General features: G+C 40.9%; 1 protein-coding gene across 1 annotated transcript in view; it reads right to left on the reverse strand.

Annotated features, from left to right (window-relative positions):
* Positions 1-9796: 9796 nt before the first annotated feature.
* The window catches only part of atp2b3b (ATPase plasma membrane Ca2+ transporting 3b), an 87855-nt gene continuing 73339 nt past the window's right edge, over positions 9797-24312 (reverse strand). Inside the window, exon 26 of the mRNA XM_084721907.1 lies at positions 9797-12624. Coding sequence (XP_084578033.1) covers positions 12106-12624 — 519 coding nt within the window. The 3' untranslated portion in view covers positions 9797-12105. The remainder of the gene's footprint in view (positions 12625-24312) is intronic.

Genomic DNA, 24312 nt, shown 5'->3' on the forward strand with positions numbered 1-24312 from the left:
ATTTTTTCTCCTAGCCTGTAGTTCTCTTTATCCATCTACATTGTTCAAAGCATCAAAAAATACATTTGAAAAATTCAAAATCAGTGTCTCTGTCCAAAATCATGACCTGGTTGTTTAAGATAATCCACAGACCTTGTGAGCAGTTTCATGTAGGAATTACGTTCTTTCTAGCAGAAAAGAAAGTAGTTCCAGAAGATTCTTCTGCAGAAAGAAGGAAGTGCCTATATGAAACTGGTCACCACGAGGTCTGTGAATTCTCTAAAGTAACCAGGTCATGATTTTTAGGAAGAGACACTGGCTTTAAAATCATATCATCTCTCCATAACACTGGTCTGAATGCAGACATCTCTAGAGCCAATATCTCCAAAACTCTGCAACTCACCAAAAAAAAAAAAAAAAAATCTAGACAGATAAATTCCCCAACAGGTCATGGGGAAATGTATTTTGATTTTGGGGTGGTCTGTACTTTTTAGGGAATAGGTCTGCATTTTGGGAAAGGTTATCCTGGTTCTGTCCAAATGTAAAAAAAAAAATCCACCTACCAACACATTTGTGTGTATCTTGTTTGCTTAATCTTTTCAGACTCACTCATTTGTGCTTGTAGGAAGAGTTTGTGAGTTGAGACAAAGCCAGCCGAGCTGTTTCCAGTCTTAATGCTAAGCCAAGCTGAAGGCTGCTGCCTGTAGCTCCATACTTATCATACAGATAATGCATTCTGGGTCAGCAGATTAGTCCTGACTGTAAATTTAGCTGCACTGGCCTTTACGCATTGCTATGACATCATAGATGGCCTTCAGCATTCAACTTGGTAGATAACATACGGACAGTCAGGGTCATTTGGATAAGACGAACCAAATGGGGATTTTTGAAACTGACTCAGCAGTAGGTGGAGGCTAATGTGCCTCCAGTTTGGAGAAGCAGCAGGAGCATAGGTGTAGGAAGCTGAGCAATGTACTGCTGTGGACAGGGTCAGCAGCAAAATATGTTTTAGACACCAAAAAGAATCTCTAGCAGTGTAAGTGTATGTTATAATTAAAAAGCAATCAATCTGCTCTGGCAAAAACTTAGATTTATCAAAGGTACACTACAACACAAACAAACTAAACTATGGAGGCAGCGGTAGATCATCAACTCCTGCGTTCTGAGAGGAACATTTGCTGTTCTTGTCAAGACACTGGTGGCTTTTGGAGAGAGTGATTTTTGTCTTCTATTAACTAGCATAAAAGAACATCTATTAGATGAGACAGGTGTGTAGGATAGGCAAAAAAACCTTTGCCTGATGAAAGTCTAGTACCAAAATATCACAAAATTTATACAGTAAGTTATGACGGTGTGCAGGAGTCCTTTTGGTTTATATTATCAACACATCCTCATACCTAAACAACAGAATAGGTTGATGACATTGCTAAGCGGTGGGACGTGTCGACTGTCATCTGCTGTAGGTAATACACTGAATATGGGTAAGAATCTCACACAACCCCACTGCGAAAAAAAAATCTGATCTATTCCCTTTCAGCTTTCAAGGAATTGTATCACCAAGTAAACTGCAGAGATGAGTCATGAGGTTGTTTTGATCTTAAAAACTGTTGCCCACAAACAGTTTAGCAGATTGTTTGGCTGCTGTTGGTTGTTGTTCACATTACTCATTAAAGCATCAAGTGCTGGTTGCCAGAACTGAACAGATGACAACTGTTATCCACCTGTTGTAGCAGTGTTTGATGGACAACCTCAACTCAATGGGCTGTTTTAATTTAGCAGCATCTTTGGTTATAAACACTGAGTCTCAGTGTTCTTTTACAGCTGATCATGACCCATTTATAATGGTTTAAAGGACCAGTGTGTTGATTTTGTCTTCTGGCATCTGGCAGTGAGGTTCCACATTGCAAACACCTTCACCTCCGTCTCTCTTTTCAAGTGAGTGGAGAAACTGGTGGCTGCAAAAAACATGTTTAGTTTGTCCGCTTTGGGCTACTGTAAAATCATGGCAGCCTCTGTAGATATAGATGTAGGGCTTACTCTAAGCATTTCAATTTTTAGACAAATTCATTAAATAATATTTCTATCAGATGTGTCTCAACCATAACATGTCAACTCTGTAGTCCTTCTAAATCAAAGCTAAATAAGAATTATGGTTTAAAAATGTGTATTTTGATTAACATTAAGAGAACTGTGAGACACTTTAAAAAATAAAATGCCTGCTCACTATGACTCTGCTGTGAAATGAAAATTGATCATTTTGTCAACGCTATAAATTAAAAAAAGTTACATTTACAACACCAATTCAGATTGAATCTACATTTAATAAAAATATAATCACTTGGCATGTGACAAAGTTTAATAGCCAAGAGATTGATCTTTTCAAATATATTTTCCAGGATAATTGAGCAGTAGAAGTCAAACCCCCCTTAAAATACAGTTTTGTCCCAAAAGAATGAGTGAAATAATACATTCCATCTCTGCCATACTCTGACAGTAAATCTTACACACTGGTCCCTCAAATCCAGCACTAACAGAATTTGACAACCAGACAGAAATATTCTACAGAGAGTTAGACCGTTCACATTTTGCTGCAGTGCAGAGGTGTTCAGCTCCTGGTTTAGAAATTAACAATACAAGGTCCAGGTAAAGAGATCTGTTATTGTGTGAAGTTTTGGTGTCACTTCACACAAAAACCTTTTAAGAACATAATATGATACTTGGGTAGCTAACAGTTGCGTGTAGGTACTAAACTAACCTCAGATATATATATAAAAAAATGTCCTACACAGTTTATGCCAATAACTACACATATCTAATCATACATGCATATGTATGGTATTTAATAAAGTAAGTTGACAGATGTTGAGATTCTAATTTATCACTGTATTTTCAAACCAATAGACATTTCTTATTACAGGTATGTGTCACAAGATGTCCATGTCTTTCCCTCTTAAGAGAGAATAAAAATATAGGAGAAACTAAAAAGGTGAAGTGCAGAGGATGAATTAAAGGGACAGTTCACCCTAAAATAATAATAAAAAAAATTCCCTGGTCTATAGTGCTGTTTATTTTTCTAGATTTTTTTTTTTTTTTTGTGAGTAGAATCTACTGGAGGTACTGTGTAATCTACCTTTCCTTTCTAATGCACTTTCTTTCTTTCTAATAGAAAGAAAATAATTCCTCCATGAAACTGCTCATATTAAAGTCTGTGGAGTTGCCAGGTGGTGTTTGGAAAGAGACTGGTTTTGAATTTGAGCAGATCTGTCTGTATCTCCTGCCTGATGGCAGCAGGGTGAACAGGCTGTGACTGGGTGGGCGTTGTCTTGTAGTATTCTGGCTCACTCACAGCTTGTTGGAACATTTTGATAAATAAGAACTATATTTTTCTTCCCTCTGTGACAAATCAAAACATCTGTGGTGGAAAAACAAACCCATGATGTCTCCAGTCTCCACTAACTCTTCCAGTGAACATGCTAGTGTAAAACTGGGGTGTAGATAAGTGGTTTAAGTCACAACAATGCTTTGCAGAGGGCTGATCTGGACAGAGACGCCACCTACTGGAGGATTTCTAAGTGGAAGTGACACAGGTCACCTCCCCAAAGGTAGTCTGGGAAATGAGCAATGTCTGTGGTTCATCCAGACACTGGCATGGCTGGACAAGTGCTGCGCTCCTGTCTCACCAAAGACAAGTCCATTCAAAGACACTGTGGTGGGAAGGACATCTGGAATCTAAGATTTATTTTAATGATTAACATAAACCAATTCTGAAACACTCTTTTTCAACTTAAAAGAATTTTGGCCTTATTAAAATATATATTCTACAATTTCAGTTCATATTTCAACTCATCATTCCATATGAATATTAAAAGTAGTTTTAAGGCTTGTAACAAACCATTTCCACTGTTTCTGATTCTTTTAATGTCAGTCTTTTGACAGAAATATCAGAATATGTAATTAATTTTTACACCTCCATAAAAAAACAAAAGAATTAACTACATAAGTATACAGTATAGGTGTGAAGGACATTTCATTTGTGGTGTCTTAAAGGGACAGTTCATCCCAAAATCAACAATACATATTTTCCCCCTGACCTATAGTGTTACTTATCTTTTTGATAAACTTCTTTATTACACTTATTGTAGGGGGTCAGGAGGACAGGGTTCAGATTTCAGTCAGTTTCAGCCCCTTCTACAGACTGCAGGACAACTGAAGACACCTCACGGGAACAACCTCCAGCAGTGTCAGGACACACACTAGTCAACTTTTATTTAAAAAAAACACATTTTTCCTCTGGTCTGTAGTGATATTTATTCATCTAGATAGTTTTGGTGTAAGTTGCAGAGTTTTGGAGACATCAGCTGTAAAGATGTCTGCCTTCTCTCCAATATAATGGCTTGTAGTGCTCAAAACACCCCCAAAATTTACATTTGAAAAATTCAAAACCAGAAATCATGACCCAGTTTCTCAAGAAAATCCACAGACCTTGTTGTGAGCAGTTTCATGTAGGAGCTACTTTCTCTCTAGTAAACTCAAAAGTAGTTCTGGTAGATTCTACTGCAAAAAGAATGTAGTTCCTACATGAAACTGCTCACAACAAGGTCTGTGGATTATCTTGAGCAACTGGGTCATGATTTTTGGATTTATATTGATAGAAGGCATTTCTAGGGTCAGTATTTCCAAAACTCTGCAACTCTCTCTCTCTTACACACACACACACACACACACACACACACACACACACACACACACACACACACACACACACACACACACACACAAAGTAGATGGATAAACAGCACTACAGGCCAGAGGAAAAATATGTTATTGTTTTTGTTTGTTTGTTTGTTTGTTGTTTGTGAACTGTTTCTTTAAAACCATAAATAAATGTTTTATATTTTTCTAAATACTGGAAAAATCAAATTAATGAACTGCTCTCCACACAAATCTCTGTGTTTTTAATGTTTTTAAGTGTGTTGTGTAGTTTTGTCAAAGTGTAGATCCTTAAGGAAAGAAAATGAAATTTTTGATCATAAATTACACAAAAAAGTCCTTTGTGCAGAACTCCCAAATAAAAAAAGACCAAAAGACATTTCTTCCTGTGTGTAGACACCACACAGATGTTAGCCAGCAAACTGACATGCAGGTGGGTATCTTGCTTCATCTTGGAAGTGGCTCAATGGAATACAATCTTTATTGAAATAAAAAGAAAAAAGAATTATTACCTTGTTATATTTTGGGCAGTTATATTTGGTTGTCTGTTTGTCAGCAGCATTACAGAAAAAACTACTGCATGGGTCAAGAATGAACCCATTCAATCTTGGAGCGGCTGCACAAATTATTTTTCACTTTTGTTAACATTGCGAGTTTGGCTCTGGTGGAATAAACACCTTCTAGTAGATGGTAGCAAAGTTCAACAGTAACAAAACAGCCAGTTTTAGCAACGTGTTGACTCCATATCACAATCCACACTCACACTGTTCAAACTTCAGACAGCAGTTGTTACAGAGCACTGACCCACAGCGAGTCTGCTGTCGACTGTCCTCTCTGCTCCCTGTTCACTGACTGTCAGTTAAAGGAACTTCCCTTCACAGAATTCCTCCATTTGAAACATCCTGTGACATCACCAACACAGACATCTTTCCTCCAGATGTTAGCCTGTTAACGTAAAACACCTGGATACCTTTGCTGCAAATACAGAAATTTTACACCTGAAACAAAATATTGAGTGAAACAAAACAAAAACATTACGAAACTTATTCCAGTAGGCCATGTAAGTGGTGAATTAATGTGATTTGAATGATTTTCAACATACATGTATGGTGCATACCAAAAGAGATTAATACGCAGATTATTTCCAAATTAATATGTACTGTTGATTATATACAGACTACCGTAATGTAATATTTATATCATATCATCTGCAAATGTTGAATTAAATGTTCTACCCAAATCACCAAAATGTCTGGTTGTTATGTGTACAATACTGCACTGCTCTACTTAGGTTGTACAGAATTCTGACAGGACCATGACTGTTTCAGAGGAACTGACGTTGTCTTTGGCTGCAAGCTATCAAACGTGTTGACTGGACTGAGGATGTGATCAAAACTGCTCATGTTGCAGCGCCCATCGACAAACTGTTGTGGTCCATTGCCAAAACAAACTGTAAAAGGATCTATAGTTAGAGACATGTAAAGTACATAAAAATTGTGACTATAAATATAAAAATATTAAATTATTTAATTCAATTAAATTAAATTAAACTAAATTAAACTAAACTTAGCTTAATTGTTTGATTTTGGTGCAATGACTTATGGGTAATCTTGCTTGTTGACTTCCTGCAAAGTAAAGATCCACTGTTTATTTCTTCCCTGCTCAATTCACAGTTCCCTTTAAGCTGAGCATTTTTTGTTCTCTATGGTGGTTTGGAATCTTACTGAACATGGCTGAACACTTCATAGTGAACTACTAACCGATTGGAATGCGGCCTTAATGTCTACCATGAAAACGGTCGAATGAAGACAGGCATTTGGCCCCGAAACCTTCACTGTGAAACACGTGGTGGTTTGACCCACACAGTGGTATTTGAAGGAGAGTAATTTATCTCATTAATGCACAAACTCATATTTGCATTAAAACTGTACAGTCTTCAGGCTCTGTTTGAGATTACAATTTCAAGTGGACTTCATGATGAATATTTCAGTTACCTGTGAGGCATTTTGAACAAGATAAACACTGCATCTCTTTCAAAACAGGCCAAGTGTCACTTCTGCAGAGGTTTAAAGGTCGTCTAAAGCAACAATAAATGTGTGTTCTGAGTTTGTCACAGAAATGTGTTACTAACCACTGAGCTACATTTGAATGATCTCTAAGTATATAAAATTAGGTCTCAAAATTAGCAGTTAGCAGAAAATTCACAGTTTTCTCTGCTCTGAAACATTGGGGACCACTATGGCCCGAAAACCACCTGAAACATGGACACTACGTCCAACAACTTTATTGGACATGTCCAGACATGTTTGAGCCACCAGAGCCAGAGGACGGTCGCAGGATGTTTTTTTTTTCTGTGTCGGACTGTTGGAACTGAAGTGAGCTGAAGTGAACTGCTGGGCTGATCTGGACTGAGAGAGTCACTGTATGTTTAAAACTGACCATTAGGGAGGCTGAAGCGGTGTTTTTCGTATGTCGGTTTGTGGGGCTTACAGAACATTAGACCACAACTTCGACACGTCACTGAGCCATTTTTCAGGTCCACCTGAAAAAATCCTAAACACACAAATGGTGAACAACAGTTTACATGTTTTCAGCAACTATTTTCTATTTTCCATTATATGATCTTTAACAAGTAACCCTTGGCGTCTTGCATCATTGTGAACAAACAACACAGGACCACACAGACTTTGTCAAAGTTATTATTGTAGAATACTTTGATGTATTTTTTTCTTTCATACAGACAAAAGGTGTTGGACTTAATTCCCATTAAATTCTCTTAGATTTCCATACAGATTTAGTCTACAGTATACAGGTGTGTTCTTTCTCATATATAGATATTTATTCGCTTAAATAACAGGCAGGTAACTCTTTAATATATTCAATAGTTTTTATGTTTTTTTTTTTTTCTTTTTTTGGTCTTTTTCGTTTCAGCACAGTTAAGGCTGCATTTTCTGTCTGCAGAACAGCACTGCATTGTGCAAGAAGGGGGACCATTCCACACACAATATTTACAACAGTATGTATAATGAATAATGTAAAACCTGTCAGTTCTTCCCATCATAACATGGCAGTAAATACTGGTGGCAGATCTAAAAGAGCAGCCTAAACAACGCATGGGTGCGTCGCACTTCTGCAGTCTCTAGCTCTGCATCGCCTTCCAGTTCTCCGTCCGCCCTGGGTCCCCACTTTTGTCCAGTCCTTTTAGATCATAATGAGGTACGTCTGTATCTCCTGTTCTCTATTTACAGAGTGGTGTCTCTGGTCTTTAAGAGACTATAAGCATCTCCGCACCTCTGCACACTTCAGGGGCTGTTCAGTGGACAGAAAACACAGCCCTCAGAATATGCTCAGGAGAATGTGCAACTGTCTTTTTCCATCAGTGGGAGCACCGGTGGAGAAAATCAAAAATAATAATAAGAATAATCATAATCATAATAATAATAATAATAATAATAATAATATACAAGCGCTTCCATTTTGTTGTTCCTCTCTTTACAAAAAGCAATAGGATTAAAAGAAAGAAACCAAAATTAAAAAAAGAAAAGTGTAACAGGAACATAGTACCTGTAAATCAAAGATGCACATGTGCACATTTGGGCGGTCTGTACAGTAGTGGTGCAGTTGTACAATTTATAATTTTGATAAATATAATATATTCTTTTTCACATTGTGTTTTGCCTTCTGTGAAACTGTCTCACAACATCATGATGTAACGTGGCTGGACGGATGGACAGAGATGGCTGGAACTGGACAGTCAAATTTACACCACTGGAGATTATTCGCCTGTTGTTTGCCTGTTGTGTATGTATGCGTGTGTGTGTGTGTGTGTGTGTGTGTGTGTGTGTGTGTGTGTGTGTGTGTGTTTGTATACCGCAGAAAGCGTTTAGAGCTGTGCTAAGAGGTGCTGAAATAGAATAGGTTAACAGGATGTGTGTGTGTGTGTGTATGTGTGTGTGTGTGTGTGTGTGTGTGAGAGAGAGAGAGAGAGAGAGAGAGAGAGAGAGAGAGAGAGAGGAAGAGAGAGAGGAAGAGAGCAGATGTGGAGAGATCATAGCACACAGTAGTGACAGTAGCCTAAATGATTTACCAACACATAAAGAGTGACATTAATGATACCAAATGCATGCTTCAAAACAGACAGACCAATACAATGTCGCCACCTGCTCGCCCGCCCACCCGCCCGCTCTGTGGGGCTGGGCCGGGTCGGGGTCAGGGTGGCGGCGATGATGATGAGCATTCAAGAAGACAGAGTTCTGTACAGGTAAGGGTGTTTCCCAGAGAGCCCTGCGTGCATCCTGAAACAGAACTAGCAGGACGGACATGTTCTCTCGCTGTGTTTGCATGTGTTAGCATCTCTATTTCTACTCCTACGTCTGGGGACAGGTGTGGACATGGCAGTCTGTTGCATATTGTCTGCCCTTTGTCTTTCTCTGGCCTGTGTGAGAGACCAGCAGAGAACTCAGGGAAGTCAACGGGGTGTAACCGAGTGAGGGAAGGAAAGGAGGGGAAGGAAGGGGAGAGAGTTTGCATTGCAGTCACGCTCCGAGGCAACATGAAGTCAGCGGTTCACCCACACCTAGTGCAACATGGTATACAGGAGGGCACTCTCACACCCAGTCTGGAATGTGATGCAGTTATTCTGGAATGTTATGTTCCATGGAATGTTGAGGTGGAGTTTGACGAGGTGGCGGTGGAATGTGATGTCATGGGCCCTTGAGCCCGTCGTCATGTTTTCTTTTTTTTTTTCTTCTTTTTTTTTTTGCTGGGGTGTGCTCATGCAGTGTGTTATGCCCCTTTACATCGGACAGCTTCACCATGATTAAACGTTTTGGCCAGTGCACTTATACACTTTCTTGCCGAGAGTTTAATAGGAAGTTTGATACCACTCTCATGTCTGTCCATTCAGTGTGAAGCTGAAGCCAGTGGCCGTTAGCTTAGCTTAGCATAAAGACTGGAAATAGATGGAAAAAGCTAGCCTGGCTCTCCTGACACAAAGGCTTTTTAGCTGTTTTTATGTAGACATGTATTTGAGAAGATAAGTGGTTCATTAGCTGCATGTTGAAACATGATGTACTGTAAGCTGTACGAGCCGTGTCTTATTGTTTTTGTAGAGGCAGAGGCAAACCTTTTGAGACAGTCAGCTTGACTGTGTGCCTGTTTCCAGTCTTTATGCTAAGCTAATGTAACCTGCTGCTGGCTGTCGCTTCGTATTCTTAGATTCACTTTTGGCTATTAAGCCTTTTAACGGGAGTTCACAAAATGTTACAGTTAGTTTTGCTAGTTTTAGATTTTGAAGGCTTTTAACACATTTTTAAATTGTTTGAAGTTGTGAATTCTTGTCTAGGACAAGGCTGTTTTTGGGCACAAGTTTAGAAATGAAAAACACTTAAGTAAGCCAACACATTTCATGAATTACGTATACTTCATGTATAAATATGTATAAAATCCTTTAAGGAAAATATTTCACCAACCAATTAGAATTGGTATTAACAATTTTTAAAGTATTTTTTGGTACAACATAATTTGTCCCAGTTCTCAAGAATGGGTGATCTACAGACATGAAAGTGGCAAGAAAGCAAGTATGTGTATTTTTTAAAATGTAAGACTGTTCCTTTAATGTATTCCAATCAACTAATCGTACATCATGATGATGAGGAACGCACAGTATTTGACACAAAAGCTCTCATTGGTCGTCCCTGATAGATCTGAGCGAGCTTTGGGCCTAAAGCTAAAACAGAACACTGACGTTAGACGTGGGGCCTGACTGCTCAAGCGGTCGGTTGCTTTTCAACATCAGACAGTGAAGATTTTTTTTTTCCTCCTCTGTAAAAATGAACATGGAACGATCTCTTTGTCCACAACACTGATGGGAGAGGGAACTGGTAACATGATGGAAATGACCTGATGGCACGTGAGCAGGAGCGGTGGAGGTGGGAGTCTGAAAGTGAGTACGTCTTAAAGGGCCATCGCCTGTGCATCGTGTGTTTGATGGCATTTTAAAGGGCTAATGCTTCACAAGCATTCAGCTTTATTTCCCCAAAAGAAAAAAGCTGAGACACACACACACACACACACACACACACCCCACCGACGAAAGACCAGAAGGGATGAGACAAAAATGAGACTGAGGAACAGCAAGAGAGAAGATGATGGAACGGAAATGAAGACTGTGGACGTCAGTGATGAGTGACGTCCAGAGATATCAACCCATACATACTCATCAATCCATCAACATGGCAGGAGGCTGTACATTAGTCCTGTATGGGGCTGATGTGAGAGCCCAACACACTGTATCATCTCACAGCAGGGTGGACAGGATACAGATAACAGGTCGTGTGGACATATGGGGCGGCGTACGAGGACTGGGCAGGTTGAGCTGGAGAAAGAATAGTGACGAACATAAAGAGTTCTGTGTTGTCGCTTCCCAAACATTCAAATAATATATATACATATACATATACCGTGTATATATATGTGTCCTCCCCTCATTTAGATGTTTTTTGCAGCCATTCTATTTACTATTAGGTTTAAATGAACAGTATCTTTGTTTGCAATTTCTGTTTTTGTTCTGTTTTTGTTATTTTTTCAGAAGAGACAAGACAATTCACATACACACACTGAAAGGAGAGGGATGGAAGAAGTTTTCAGACAGAAAAGAAAGAAATCAACCAAATGTAACAGAATGAAATGAATGAGCACCATTATGTTGAGAAATAAATGACTGGAGGATGGCTGAAGTCTAGTTAAAGCTTTAACAAAGCGTTTTACTTATATCGCGAGCAAAGTGGCTGCAGGTCGTAGCCATGGTGACAGATGGTGGTGGTGATGGTGCCATGGCAGCTGTAGGTGGGAGATGACAACAACACTAATGATGAAGACCAGTAGAAACAGAGTGAGTCTTTTCTACTGAAGCGTTGAGGGATGTGTCTTTTTTTTGTTTGTTTGTTTTTTTCCATTGGATGTCCGTCCCCCCTCCCTCCATCCCTCCCCTGACCCACCGTCGCTCAGGACAAAGCAGCGAGAGCAGACCTGTGCCGGTGCGTGTGTGCGACAAGCGTGCGTGAGGTCAGGCAGGGCAGGGGGGTGGGGCAGTTCTTCGGGGACAGCGGCGGCGGTGTTGGGTTCAAGGGAGGAGGAGGCGGGGGAGGGGTGGTGGTAAGAGAGAGAGGGCTGGAGCAAAGGGCAAAGGGAGGGTAAGTTGCAGTGTCCTCGGGGAGTTGTGTGAGCAGCCACTGTCCACTCCCTCCTGTGCCTCCCTCGTCCTTCGCTCCCCTGTCGGCTCGTCGTCGGGGGGAGGTCGGATGAAAAATGTCATGTGTGAGTCCTCAGCCCTCTCCTCCGCCCCACCCCCCTCCCCGAGACATCGCTTCCCTTCTCCTCCTCCTCCTCTCCCCCCCTGACCCACGTTCAGCTCAGTTATAAGGAGGTCTCCACGCAGTAGAGGTGGGCCAGGTGAGGGGCAGAGGGCTTCGCCGGCCTGTCCCTGCCATGATGGTTGTGGTGGTGTTGGTGGTGGTGTTGGTGGCGGTGGTGGTGTTGGTAATGGGGGCTCCGGGTGCTGGGGTTTTTGTTGCAGTGGGTGACTGTTGAACTGATGCTGCTGCTGCTGCTGCTGCTGCTGTTGTTGTTGTTGTTTCGGTTGCACGGGGTCACGGGGAGGCTGTACTGGCGGTAGGGGCGGGTGGGGCGGCTGCGGGCTGGGGGCTGGGGCTGGGTGGGAGGGGGAGGCGGCTTGCGGAGGGCCGGGTGCAGGTGCTGGTATCTGCTGAGCTCTGATTCGTCGTCCACGTCGGTGTCGTCGATCAGCGGGATGTTGTGGATGAGGTCGTTGATGAGGAACTCCGGGTGGGCCATGAAGTTGTGGATGGAGTTGCGGGATTCCGGTTTCTCCCGGCCCTCGTACAGCGAACTACGGAATGCTTTCACCACTCGCATCTGCCAGAGAGGAGAAGAGATGAGGGGGGGACCACAAGAAAGAGAGGACAAAGTCAGACATGAAAAAGGGAAAAAAGAGACAAGGGAAACCCAGAGACAGACAGACTTGTGTCCTCCAGCAGACAAACAGAGTGACAGACAGACAGACAGATGGACACTCAGGGCCAGGTGGCTTCAGTCAAAGAAAATAACCTCTACTGGTCATACTGGTGTTAAATAAAAAACTGTATCTTTATTTTTGACTCAGAGCTACTTTGAAAGCTGAAATTAATCTTATTGGCTGGTTTAAACCAAAATGGATGGAGCTGAAACACAACAGTCTTTTAGAACACAAGTTGCTGCAACAATTAAATTAATAGCCAACTATTTGAAAAACAAATAATCACTTTGAGTAATTTTTTAAGAAAAAATAAACATTTTCTGATTTCAGCTTCTTAAATGTGAATAAATTCTTTTTGTTTTTACTTTCTGACAGTAAACTCTTTGACTTGTGGACGAAACAAGACGTTTGAGGACGTCAAACACTGATCAACATTTTTAACCATTTTCTGACAACTATTAATTGATTAATCAAGAATATAATTGACCAAAAAATCGTTTGAAATCGGAATATATTCTTATTCTTTTTTGCAGTGAGAAACAGCTAGCCTGGCTCTGTTTTGGTAACCTGACATGCCAGATGGTTTGTTCCACAGAACCATCTGGGAAGTCATCTTTAGAAACTGTTTGGAAAAGGGCAGGCACTTGAAAAAAAAAAAGAAAAAACACAGCAGGGGATTGGATGAACCATCTATCACACCTAACATGGTGTTAACAAAATTGAATCAAATTCTTGCCGAAAACCGTCTGGAACAAGAGTGAAACTTCTTTTCCATGTAGATAGATCAGTATCCAGTTCTGATATAACTGCTGTTATCACTATATCTACACTAACCTCTGCAGGTTGTTTAAGACGAGTTTAAGATGACTGTTTGTTTAAGTCGAGTCACTTTCATGGATGCATCTTGCTGTTGTCACACCTAAAACCATGCCCATAACTGCCCGTAGTCCTTCCCAGGATGCTGATTGGCTGCACTAATTTTGGTGCAGACACAAATGGATTCTAAGAATCCGGCTGCCTCTCAAAGTAACTGTTACTTTTAATAACTTTTAATAACCTTAATATTTTATATTAGGCACTTAAGTTAATAAAAGTTTGTACACAGGTGGGGTGGGACACAGATATCTTGAGCCTTGGATAAAGTTGTAACAGCTTCTGTAGTATTGACATTGTTGCTTGTGTAATGTGGTGCCCCCCTGTCTAATGTCCTGATGATACATGATTCTGTATGATGTGAAATATATTATATAAAATTGAGTATTTCTATTGTATCTCTCTGCAGTGGATCTTCTCTGTATACATATACATTGTATTGAACTCAAATGCATGCAAGATCAACTGAGGCTCCTCAAGTTTATTCTTTGGTTTACCACAGCAAAGTCTGTCCAGTTTGGCACTGCTGGAGAATTACTGAGTAAAAACAACTTTTAATAACTTTAATAAGTCTGGTCTGGTACACAGATATCTTGAGCCCTGGATAAAATCCTATCCAAAGCAAAGTCTGACCAGTAGTACATTTTTTCTTCATCACTTTGTCAGATAAAGTAACAAAAAGTGCCTATCAACGCTGCTAGAGCTCAACAATTAACACGTCATATCTTATTTGTTTAATCTGTAGAAAAGGACCGCAGAAAGTTTTACAGACATTTATATGTCAAAGTATTTGTGGGATGGGAGCAAAGACTTCCTGAAGTCTTGCTGTCAATTAGTGAGCTTTAAAGGTGAAGTTCAACTTTCCACGTCTGTGAGTGTGCAAGGATCCGCATGACAAAAATTTCACCCTCAGAGGGTGCATGTGTATCTCCAATTTGTTGTAACCACACAGAATTGTCTGCATGACCATTACACTACGACAAGCTATGAAATATGTCAGCATGTGTGGAGCGTGTCCTCACAGCGTCCTTGTTCTCAAAAGTAGTATAAACGGAATTACTACTTTTCCGTAGTGTTCCCAGTTGCCTGTGTATGCACTCAATTGGGAGTATATTCAAGCCTTACCACACCAGTACTCTGTCTAAACTGCCTGTCAGATGACTGATTAGCTTCAGAGACCCTCTCCCCCTACACCTTTACTAATTAATGTCAAACGGACAACTGTGATTGGTCAACTGTGCAGAGGTGTGAAAGTGAGCAGGTTTGGAACTTCTTTCTCTACTTCTTTTTTTTTCCATTTGTCACTAAACTATTTCTGTCACGTCCTCTGCATCCAAATATCCAAAATGTTCAAATGTCCAAATATCTGACAGGAGAGACTGTCTGGTCCGACAACACTTTGTAATCTTTTTGAGATGGATTGAGGCAAAATAATCAAGTTCCTCAAACTTGATCTGTTTATATGGTCTCCCAGTTGCTGCCAGGCAGGTTCCTTTTTCCTTACCATGCTGTTGTTTAATCTAATATTATTTGACCATATTACTCCATTAATTCTGCCAACAAGTTTTTTAAAAAGCCCCTCTGCAGAACCATCATGAGTAGGCTATGTAGGTTAACTTTTTTAGCTAGCGAGCAAACTATGTAATGATTTGTTTGTTTTTTACACAGAGAATACAGAGCAGCTGGAAGTTAAAAGTCTCTTTTCTCTACTTAAGTTATTTATTTGCTGTAATTTTGGCTTCTCCATATCGATTCAACTTCACTTAATTCTGGTTTACATTAATAACTTGGACTTACTAAATGGACATTAGTTTTTGATTAGTTCTGCTTAATTTTAAATCTGGATTCAATTATTTTAAACCTACTTTTGTAAAATCTGACTAGAACTAATCTTAGATTAAATTCATTTTTGTTGGTGCAACTCATTCTTAGAGGTGTTGTTAGGTGGAATTTGTTACGTTTGGACAGGGTCAAGCTAGCAGTTTATGCTAGAGCTAAGCTAACTGGCTAACATATAACTCAGCACAAAAGTAAATTCTGTTTTTCTCAAAAAGTCTGACTATTTCTTCAAGTAACTGGTAAATCTGAATGCCAACGGGGCAATGTTCTGGAACACAAATAATGTTAAGAGTGTGGTCCTTACCTTAAAGGTAATGTTCACTGCAAATCGAAAATAGATATTTTTCCTTTAGCCTGTAGGGTTGTTTATCTATGATTTTTGGAAAGAGATGCTGGTTTTGAATTTTTGCAAATATACTTTTTGCTGCTTTGAGCACCACAAGCTGAGTGCCATTTACTTCCATTATACTGGAGAGAAGGCAGACATCTCTACAGCTGATATCTCCAAAACTCTGCAACTCACAGCAAAATTATCTAGGTGGATAAACAGCACTACAGGCCAGATTAAAAATATATATTTTTGATTTTGGGGTGAAATATCCCTTTAAATTATCCACCAACAGACACATTAACTCATTAACTCAACATACTTATTAACTATCACCAAATTTAAAGGAAAGTATATCCACAACCTCACATTACCACTTCACTACTTTAATATCAAGATCTGTTGTTTTTTTGTCATGTCTTCTTTTATTCCTTCAAAGGAAAACTGTTTTTGTCCTTACATATTTTGTACACAGTATTTGAAGATATCAAGGATATTTCTCAAACTTTGCAATTATATTTACTTTAACCTTGACAGCACAAATATATTGAGTCCACCTGATCCTGTGTATCTCCAACAGACAAAGGTAAAATAAAATGAGTTGGCTAATGACATGTTTTTGTCAGTTCTCACACACCAATCAGACCTCACAAGACAAGAGCATTCAGGAGCCACCATCACAAAGACCACAGAAGCTGCGGACGCTTCACATACACACTTGAGCATGAGTGTGTGTCTATGTGTGCGTGTGTGTGTGTGATGATAAAGTATGTGTGGGGAAAACAGTCACACCTCAGCACACTGGGTCACATACATGCACACACACACAGATGAGGGTGGTTGTTAGGCACAGATGGAAAAGAAGCAGGAATGGTGAGTGTTAGTTTAATGTTTCATAAAATAAGAAATTGGCAAGAACCTATAGCAGTGACCACACACAAACACACACACAAACACATACAGATGTGCATGCAGCAGCAGTGTAAATGAAGTTCCCACATTGTGCAGCTTGGAGGTTCATCACATCCACATGCATCAGACAGTTGTCAGTCAGGGGTGCTGTTTGTTAGAGAGATCTGGTTTGTACACGCAGACACGCGGACAGCCAGCTAGTCACTCAGCATCTCACACACACCCACATGCACGTACACACACATGCATATGTGCAAAATGTACTGCAGCCATGCAGCGGTGAGGGGACAGAGGAAGGCAGAGTGATTGAAATGATGATGATGCTGATGATGAAGTTTCTGCAGGATAGAAAAAAACAAGTCTTGCAAAACAGAAAGGTGACATCACGGAGAATCAGCAGGTTAGAACAGAATGCGGTTGGTTAGATTACTAGAAACAGAAGGTGATTGGTTCAGAGGCCGGAGTGAAGCTCGGGCGTCAGCCCTGTCACACATAGAGAGGCAGCCAGGGCATGCTGAATCAGATCTTTGTCACGTACGTTCTCTTTCTGTCTCTCTCTCTCTCTCTCTCTCTCTCTCTCTCTCTCTCACACACACACACACACACACACACACACACACACACACATCAGAGTGAGGTCTATGAGTGTACTTCAAGGTGGATTATGCAGTCTATGGTGTATGCGTGCGTAAACACATTCCTTTGCCATAGCAGTTGGTCCATGCACCCTTCCCCCAAGCCCAAACAGAGGAAAAGAAGCAGCATGAGCTCAAAAGAAACAGAGACAGTTCAGTGCAAATATACTGACAGGCACAGGCAGGCAGAGCCCTACATAGAGACGGTTTGGCCAAATGAGAGGACGGAGAACATAGAAGAAGCTTTGATGTCGACTGCAGCACCCACTGGAGTCCAAACTGTGATTATGAGAGGTGGATGGTCGGGCAGCTGATGGAGGTCAGTGCTGCAGTTGGCCAAACACGGAGGAGTCTCTATATATGACTCTGGCATATATGATAGACTGACAGACAGACAGACAGACAGACAGACAGACAGACAGACAGACGGACACACAGACAGACGGTCAAGCAGTAGGTTCAGTGCTTATCTGTTTTTCCAAAGAGCCTGTCAGACAGTAGAAAAACACCTCATGCAGCCTGAGAAGGTTTCAGAATGTTACTTTCTCACTTCGTCAGCGCTTGGTTTGTTTTCATTTGGTCTCCATGAGAAGGGTAAACTTTCGAGTATATGACGCCCACAGTGTGACCAGAGAGGCCTGGAGGTCAGGGCACTGCTGTGTTACTTATGTTCTCTCACCCACTTTCTCTCTCTCTCTCTGTCCCTCTCTCCCTGCCGGCTCTTTCAGCAGTGCTTGATGGAAAAACGATGATGGTTAAAAGTACGAGGAAGGAGACAGGCGCTGTAAGGTAGAGAGGCTGCTGTGTGCAAAACAACTGCTGATGAGAAGAAACCGCAACAGAAAGACAGGGAGAAGCTGTGAGGTACATGACTGGTTAATGGCTCCTGTTCCCCCCACCGTGTGACCCGACTCTGAGCAGCACCCACCCATATTTGTGATGACTGAGCTCTTATCCATAGCAACACATCAGCAATGTCCTCAATTCAATGCTCATTCTCTTCATGGCTCCTACTCATTTACTATTTAAGGAGCGAAAAGTGAGGGCTGAGGCTGAAATCTTCTTTTTGAACATAAACAACTTTAAGCAAAGAATTGAGGAGCTGAGGATGGATTTGAGATTCAGCTTGAACATTCCATTCCCCTTTATTTTTCCTGACTAATTTTCATCTCTTGTCTCAACATTGCTGTAACTGCAGGTAGATGAAACTAAACCAGTCTGAAATGAAAACAAACTGGATCCATAGATTGGCTCTAAAGATCCAGGGAGATCAATAAGGTCCAGCACAGCTGAGGTGGATGAAAGCATGAAACAGATTTATACACTCAACAAAACATACAAACCCAACACTTTTGTTTCTGCTCCCATTTTGTGAGTTGAAGTACCTCTATTATGAAAAAAGGTGGGATGTTGAGTAAAGTATAAATAAAAAAGAATGCAATGATTTGCAAAAACGTTTTGACCTATATTCAATTGAATACAGCACAAAGGCAAGATATTTAATGTTCAAACTGATAAACTTCATCGTTTTTTCTAAATATACACTCATTCTGAATGTGATGCCTGCAACGCAACCAAAAAAGTTTGGACAGGAGCAACAAAAGACTGTGAAAGTTGTGTAATGCTCAAAAACACGTTTGGAAGCTTCCGCAGGTAAACAGGTGAGTTGGTAACAGGTGACAGTATCATGACTGGTATTAAAGGGTCGTCCTTGAAAGGCTCAGTCGTTCACAAGCATGGATGGGGTGAGGTTCAAAATGATCCAGATTAACAATGACACAAAACTGCAGGAATTTATAGATTTGACCATCTACAATCCTTAATCTTAAAAGATTCAGAGAATCCAGAGAAATCTCTGCATGTGAGGGTCAAGGCTGAAAACCAACACTGAATGTCTGTGACCTTTGACCCCTCAGGCAGCACTGCATTAAAAACTGCATTAAAAACCCTCATCATTGTATAAAGGATACTACATGGGCTCAGGAACACTTTAGAAAACTGTTGTCAGTAAACACAGTTTGTCTCTGCATCTACAAATGCAAGTTAAGACTCAACCATGCAAAGAGAAAGACAAATATCAACAACATCCAGAAACACTGCAGACTTCTCTGGACCTGAGCTCATCTGAGATGGACTGACGCAAAGTGGAAAAGTGTGCTGTGGTCTGACCAGTCCACATTTCACATTGTTTTCACTAATCATGGACGTTGTGTCCTCTGAACTAAAGAGACAAAGGACCATCCAGATTGTTACCAACACTATCTTCAAAAGACAGCAGCTGTGAAGGCCCAATTAATACTGAAAGGTACATATTGGTTTTGGAGGGACATATGCTGCCAACCAGAAGACATCTTTTTAAAGACAATGCCAAGACACATTGTTGGTATGTCTTCCTCTTTGCATGGTAGAGTCTTAACTTTCATTTGTAGATGCAGAGACAAACTGTGTTTACTGACAACAGTTTTCCAAAGTGTTCCTGAGCCCATGTAGTATCCTTTATACAATGATGTGGGTTTTTAATGCAGTTTTTAATGCAGTGCTGCCTGAGGGGTCAAAGGTCACAGGCATTCAATATTGGTTTTCAACCTTGCCCCTCATGTGCAGAGATTTCTCTGGATTCTCTGAATCTTTTAATGATATTATGGAATGTAGACGGTCAAATCTATAAATTCCTTGCAACTGCATGTTTAGAAACATTGTTCTTAAACTGTTGAACTATTTGCCTCCAGACACTAACCATACTTGTGAACGACTGAGCCTTTCCAGGACTCCCCTTTAATACCCAATCATGATACTGTCACCAACGCACCTGTTTACCTGTGGAATCTTCCTAACAGGTGTTTTTTGAGAATTCCACAACTGTCCCAGTCTTTGTCTTTTGTTGCTCCTGTCACAGCTTCTTTGGAACATGTTGCAGAAATCAATTTCAGAATGAGTGTACATTTACAAATAAACAATAAAGCTTCTTAGGTTGAACATTAAATACCTTGTCTTTGTTCTGTATTCAATTGAACAGAGGTTGAAAAGGATTTGCAAATCATTGCATTCTGTAACATTTTACCCAATGTCCCAACTTTTTTGGAATTGAGGTTGTAGTTGAGTGTATAGATCTACTTATCTTCTGGTATATCTCTGTTGAATATTTGAGATGTATCTTTCAGAATAACCCTGGACTCTTTTCTTACCCAATGATGAAAAAATTTGGCTGTAAAACCCAGGGAGGTGATGGTGTTGACGTCAGAAGCTACGCACATCATACTGCAACAGGGCACAGTGCCAAGTCTGAGGGCTGGGTCTGCTTTGCAAAGAACTCTGGGTAGTGGTGTAAAGTTATGACCCTGAAGCTAACTGTGGATGAGCAGCAGTGCAGTGGGAGAGGTCAGTATGTCTTGATAACGCATAGGCGATAGGTGTGAGTTTGTTGTTTGGAGATTCCCATATCAGAGCATGTGATCAGACCTCAGGAAGGTAGTTAAAGGATAAAACTGGTGATATTCTGTATCTGTGGTACTGTCACCAAATCCCATAAAAAGAACATACAAAGAGTGTGGCTCATTGATGAGTTACAGCCAAGCTAGCAGCAGGGCTCTCTGAATGCCAGTGTTGGTCAGTCAGTTTACACCCAAAACAATAATGACTTTGGTGACCCCCTGACTTTTCCTCTACTGCCACCAGCAAGTCAAAGACAAGTTTTCACACTATTGGATGTACTGTCATGACTTTTGGTACATGTCCCTCAGGACGAATTTGAATAACTTTGGTGACCTTCCTGGCACATTTCATAAGGCCTAGGCTAAAAGGTCTTTCACACTGGCACAATCCTAACACGTTCCAAAGTGGGTTGACCCTGACTTTAGCCTAGGGCTACCTGGCCCTGCTCTTGACCAGGGTTAGCCCTGAGTTTCTGAGGTTATACCCTGAAGATCAACTAAACCCAGGGATAAAAGCAGCCAGTGTGAAACAGGGCTACAAGATTAGAAGAAGATAATCAGCCAGGTTAATGGAAAACAGCTGTGTGGGTGTACAGAGGCTTTAGTCCAGTGCTAGAACAAGGGACTGTGAATCATACAGCCCTAGGCTTAGCTTAACCCTGGCTTAACAATTTGTGTTTGAAAATGGCCTAAATTATCCCAGGATTAACACTTAGCTCAGGGCTAAGGATAGCCCTGGGCTAAATGTTAATCCCTAAAGGGTACTGAGCCTGACTTTAGCCTAAGACTTACTGGCTTCAGTCTGGAGCAGGATTAGCCCAGAATTTTAACACAGAGCTAAAACGTCCCAGTGTGAAAAATGGGTAAAGGCAGTTAAAGAGTAGTCACACAACATTCTAGAATGTTAACATAAGTTCCTGTTATAATCACCAGGATAAGGATAGGGTAAGATTTGGTGTATATTCATACGTAAGGGCTTTTCACACTACACTTAGCCCAGGGCTAAAAACAATCTTAGAACCTTCTTAGCCCCAGGCTAAGAAAGCATTCACACTGGCACAATCCTGGCATGTTAACATTAGTCACTGTTACAATGACATTGAAGACAGGGCTAGTAGAAGTGCAGTGTGAATTGTATAGTCCTTAGGCTTAGGTTAACCCTAGATTAAACACGTGAGTAAAAAGGGGTTAAGTTAAAAAATGCAATGTGAAAAGCCCTCAAGATGGTGAGCATGATGTTTATGCCTAACAAACATCAGCATGTCAGCATGATTGAGCTAAATGTTAACATCTAGCTCAATCATGCTCAATGATGTCTCTAAGTAAAGCCTTACAAAGTCATGAGCATGGCTGCAGACTTTTATGGGATTTTAGACTGTATATTCTTAGCCCAGGGCTCTGTGGCCTCAGACTAAGACTTAACCTTGATATAACTTAGCCCCAGTTCACAAAACACATTGGTTCCCCTGGATTACCCTAAGTCCACAGCTATATAATTCAGACTGCACTTCTACTAGCCCTTGGTTAAATGCCCATTGATCCACATGAATAATGGTTATGTTCTAGAATTAACTACTCTTTAACAGCCTTTAGCCCCTTTTCCCACAGCAGACACCTTTTAGACCTGTATTTGGTCAATTTTCAGGGGATAACCCTGAAAACTGATTCTGCTCCAGAGCAAGGCCAGCAAGGCTTGGACTAAATGCAGTATTAGCTCACTTTGGAATGTGCCAGTGTGAAAGTTGTCTTTGCCTGGGGCTAAGAAGATCATAAGAATGATTTTGTCCCTGGGCTGTGAAAAGCCCTAAACAGTAGTCACATCATTCTGGAATGTTAACATTACTCATGTGGTCCAACTGATATTTAAGCCAGGGCTAGTAGAAGTGCAGTGTGAACTGTATAGCCGTGGGCTTAGGTTAACTCAAGGTTAACAGTGTGTGTGTGTTTCCATACACATGTGCCGGCTTGGCTTGACTCAATATGACTCAGCGCATCAGCCCGGCATGACAGGGATTTGCATCTCCACTACAACATGACTGCCCACTTGAGCTTGTCTTTGTTTAATATGTCTGCCTTTAGTTGAGCGTCTGTAAAACGTTTTTGATTACCTATAAATTCTTCAAAATAAAAGTCAAAGCTTTTATTGCGAAGCAGCAAAATTAGAAAATGTTGGGGTTTCATTAGCAACAACTTCAGAACTCCTGTATAACTGAAGGCAAACATGAAACAGTAAAATAAAGCAGATACCTGAAAGTACAAACAGGGGCCCAGGAGGTAAGCTTATTTGAAAACCACAGAGTTTCAGTGAAAAGCTATAAAAGTACTGTGAGCTGAACACATAGACTTTTAAAATAGTCTTTCTCTGAAACTGAGTCTCACAACACACACTTGAGGGTTGGAAGTGTGGTCATCATGACTGGTTGGAGGCCAGTTGGGCATGTGTTGGCCCGATTCCAGAGGTGGTCCATCTTGGGAGCAACTTAGCACAGCATGGAGTGTTATAAGTGGTAATGGAAATGCAAATCAGGTATGGTTTGACTCAGCAAAGCCATGTCCTATTAGATATTCCAGGATCATCCCAGGGCTAAGGATAACCCTGGGCTAAGTATATGCAGTGTGAAAAGCACAGTTGTCTTGTTAACAACAGAGAAATAAGATATATTAAGGTTTCGATACACACAAATCACAAAGCTTATTAGCAGAGTACATTCACTTTTGGTTTGCTCTTTTCATGGGATTTGTTGACACTAAGAAAACAACAGAATATTCCCAGACATAACCTTTAAAGTGCGCAGAATCAAGTCTGATACATTTTTCTGTGGCTGGAAGTTTATTTGACGCGTTCTGAATTCTGCTGTTTGCGTACACCCCGTCCTGAAAGCTGAAGCAAACAGGAGCACACTGTATTTGACCACAGGCTGCCTCCACACAACACGAGGTGACTCAGAGGAGCAAACCTGGGTCACATTAAGCTCAAAGTTAATGCTTGCTCCTTCACATTCCCTCCTCGTCCCGTATGTTTGTCCAAACTCATTTGGTTTCTCATCAGGAACTGAACCACAGGAGGATGAAAGTGTGTGTCATACTGCTGTTGGGTAACAGATTTCGACACAACAAGCTCTTCGAATTAAGAGAAAAAGAATTGAAAAAGCAAGCAATGAGCTGGCAGTGGTGGGGCTTGAACCCTGCCTTCATACTTTGACTGTACATCCTTCCACACCTTTGTCATATTACCTGTCTTTTCTACCAGGCAGCCAATCTTGCAGCAACTCTGACGATGATATTAAAGATTTTTTTGCATTTTGCATGTGATGGAGAGAAGGATGTGTTTCCAAAGTACTGAAAGAAAGCCCGCTAACATCTGTTGTCTGTGCAGGATGGTCACAACAATGAGGCATCAGCAGCACCGACTTGGGCCTCTCTGAATCTACACCTACAGGTGATGGAGCAACGTGGGGAGGGGAGGCAGCGTGGAATGGAAGGAGGGAAGGGAAGCAAGGAAGGAAAAGGAGAAGCAACTGAGGAGACGGATGAAGACAATCAAATGAGGAGACAGTACATGCACGCACA

Source organism: Lutjanus erythropterus, chromosome 6 (genome assembly GCF_056507025.1).
Source record: "Lutjanus erythropterus isolate fLutEry1 chromosome 6, fLutEry1.hap2, whole genome shotgun sequence".
Lineage (NCBI taxonomy): Eukaryota > Metazoa > Chordata > Actinopteri > Lutjaniformes > Lutjanidae > Lutjanus > Lutjanus erythropterus.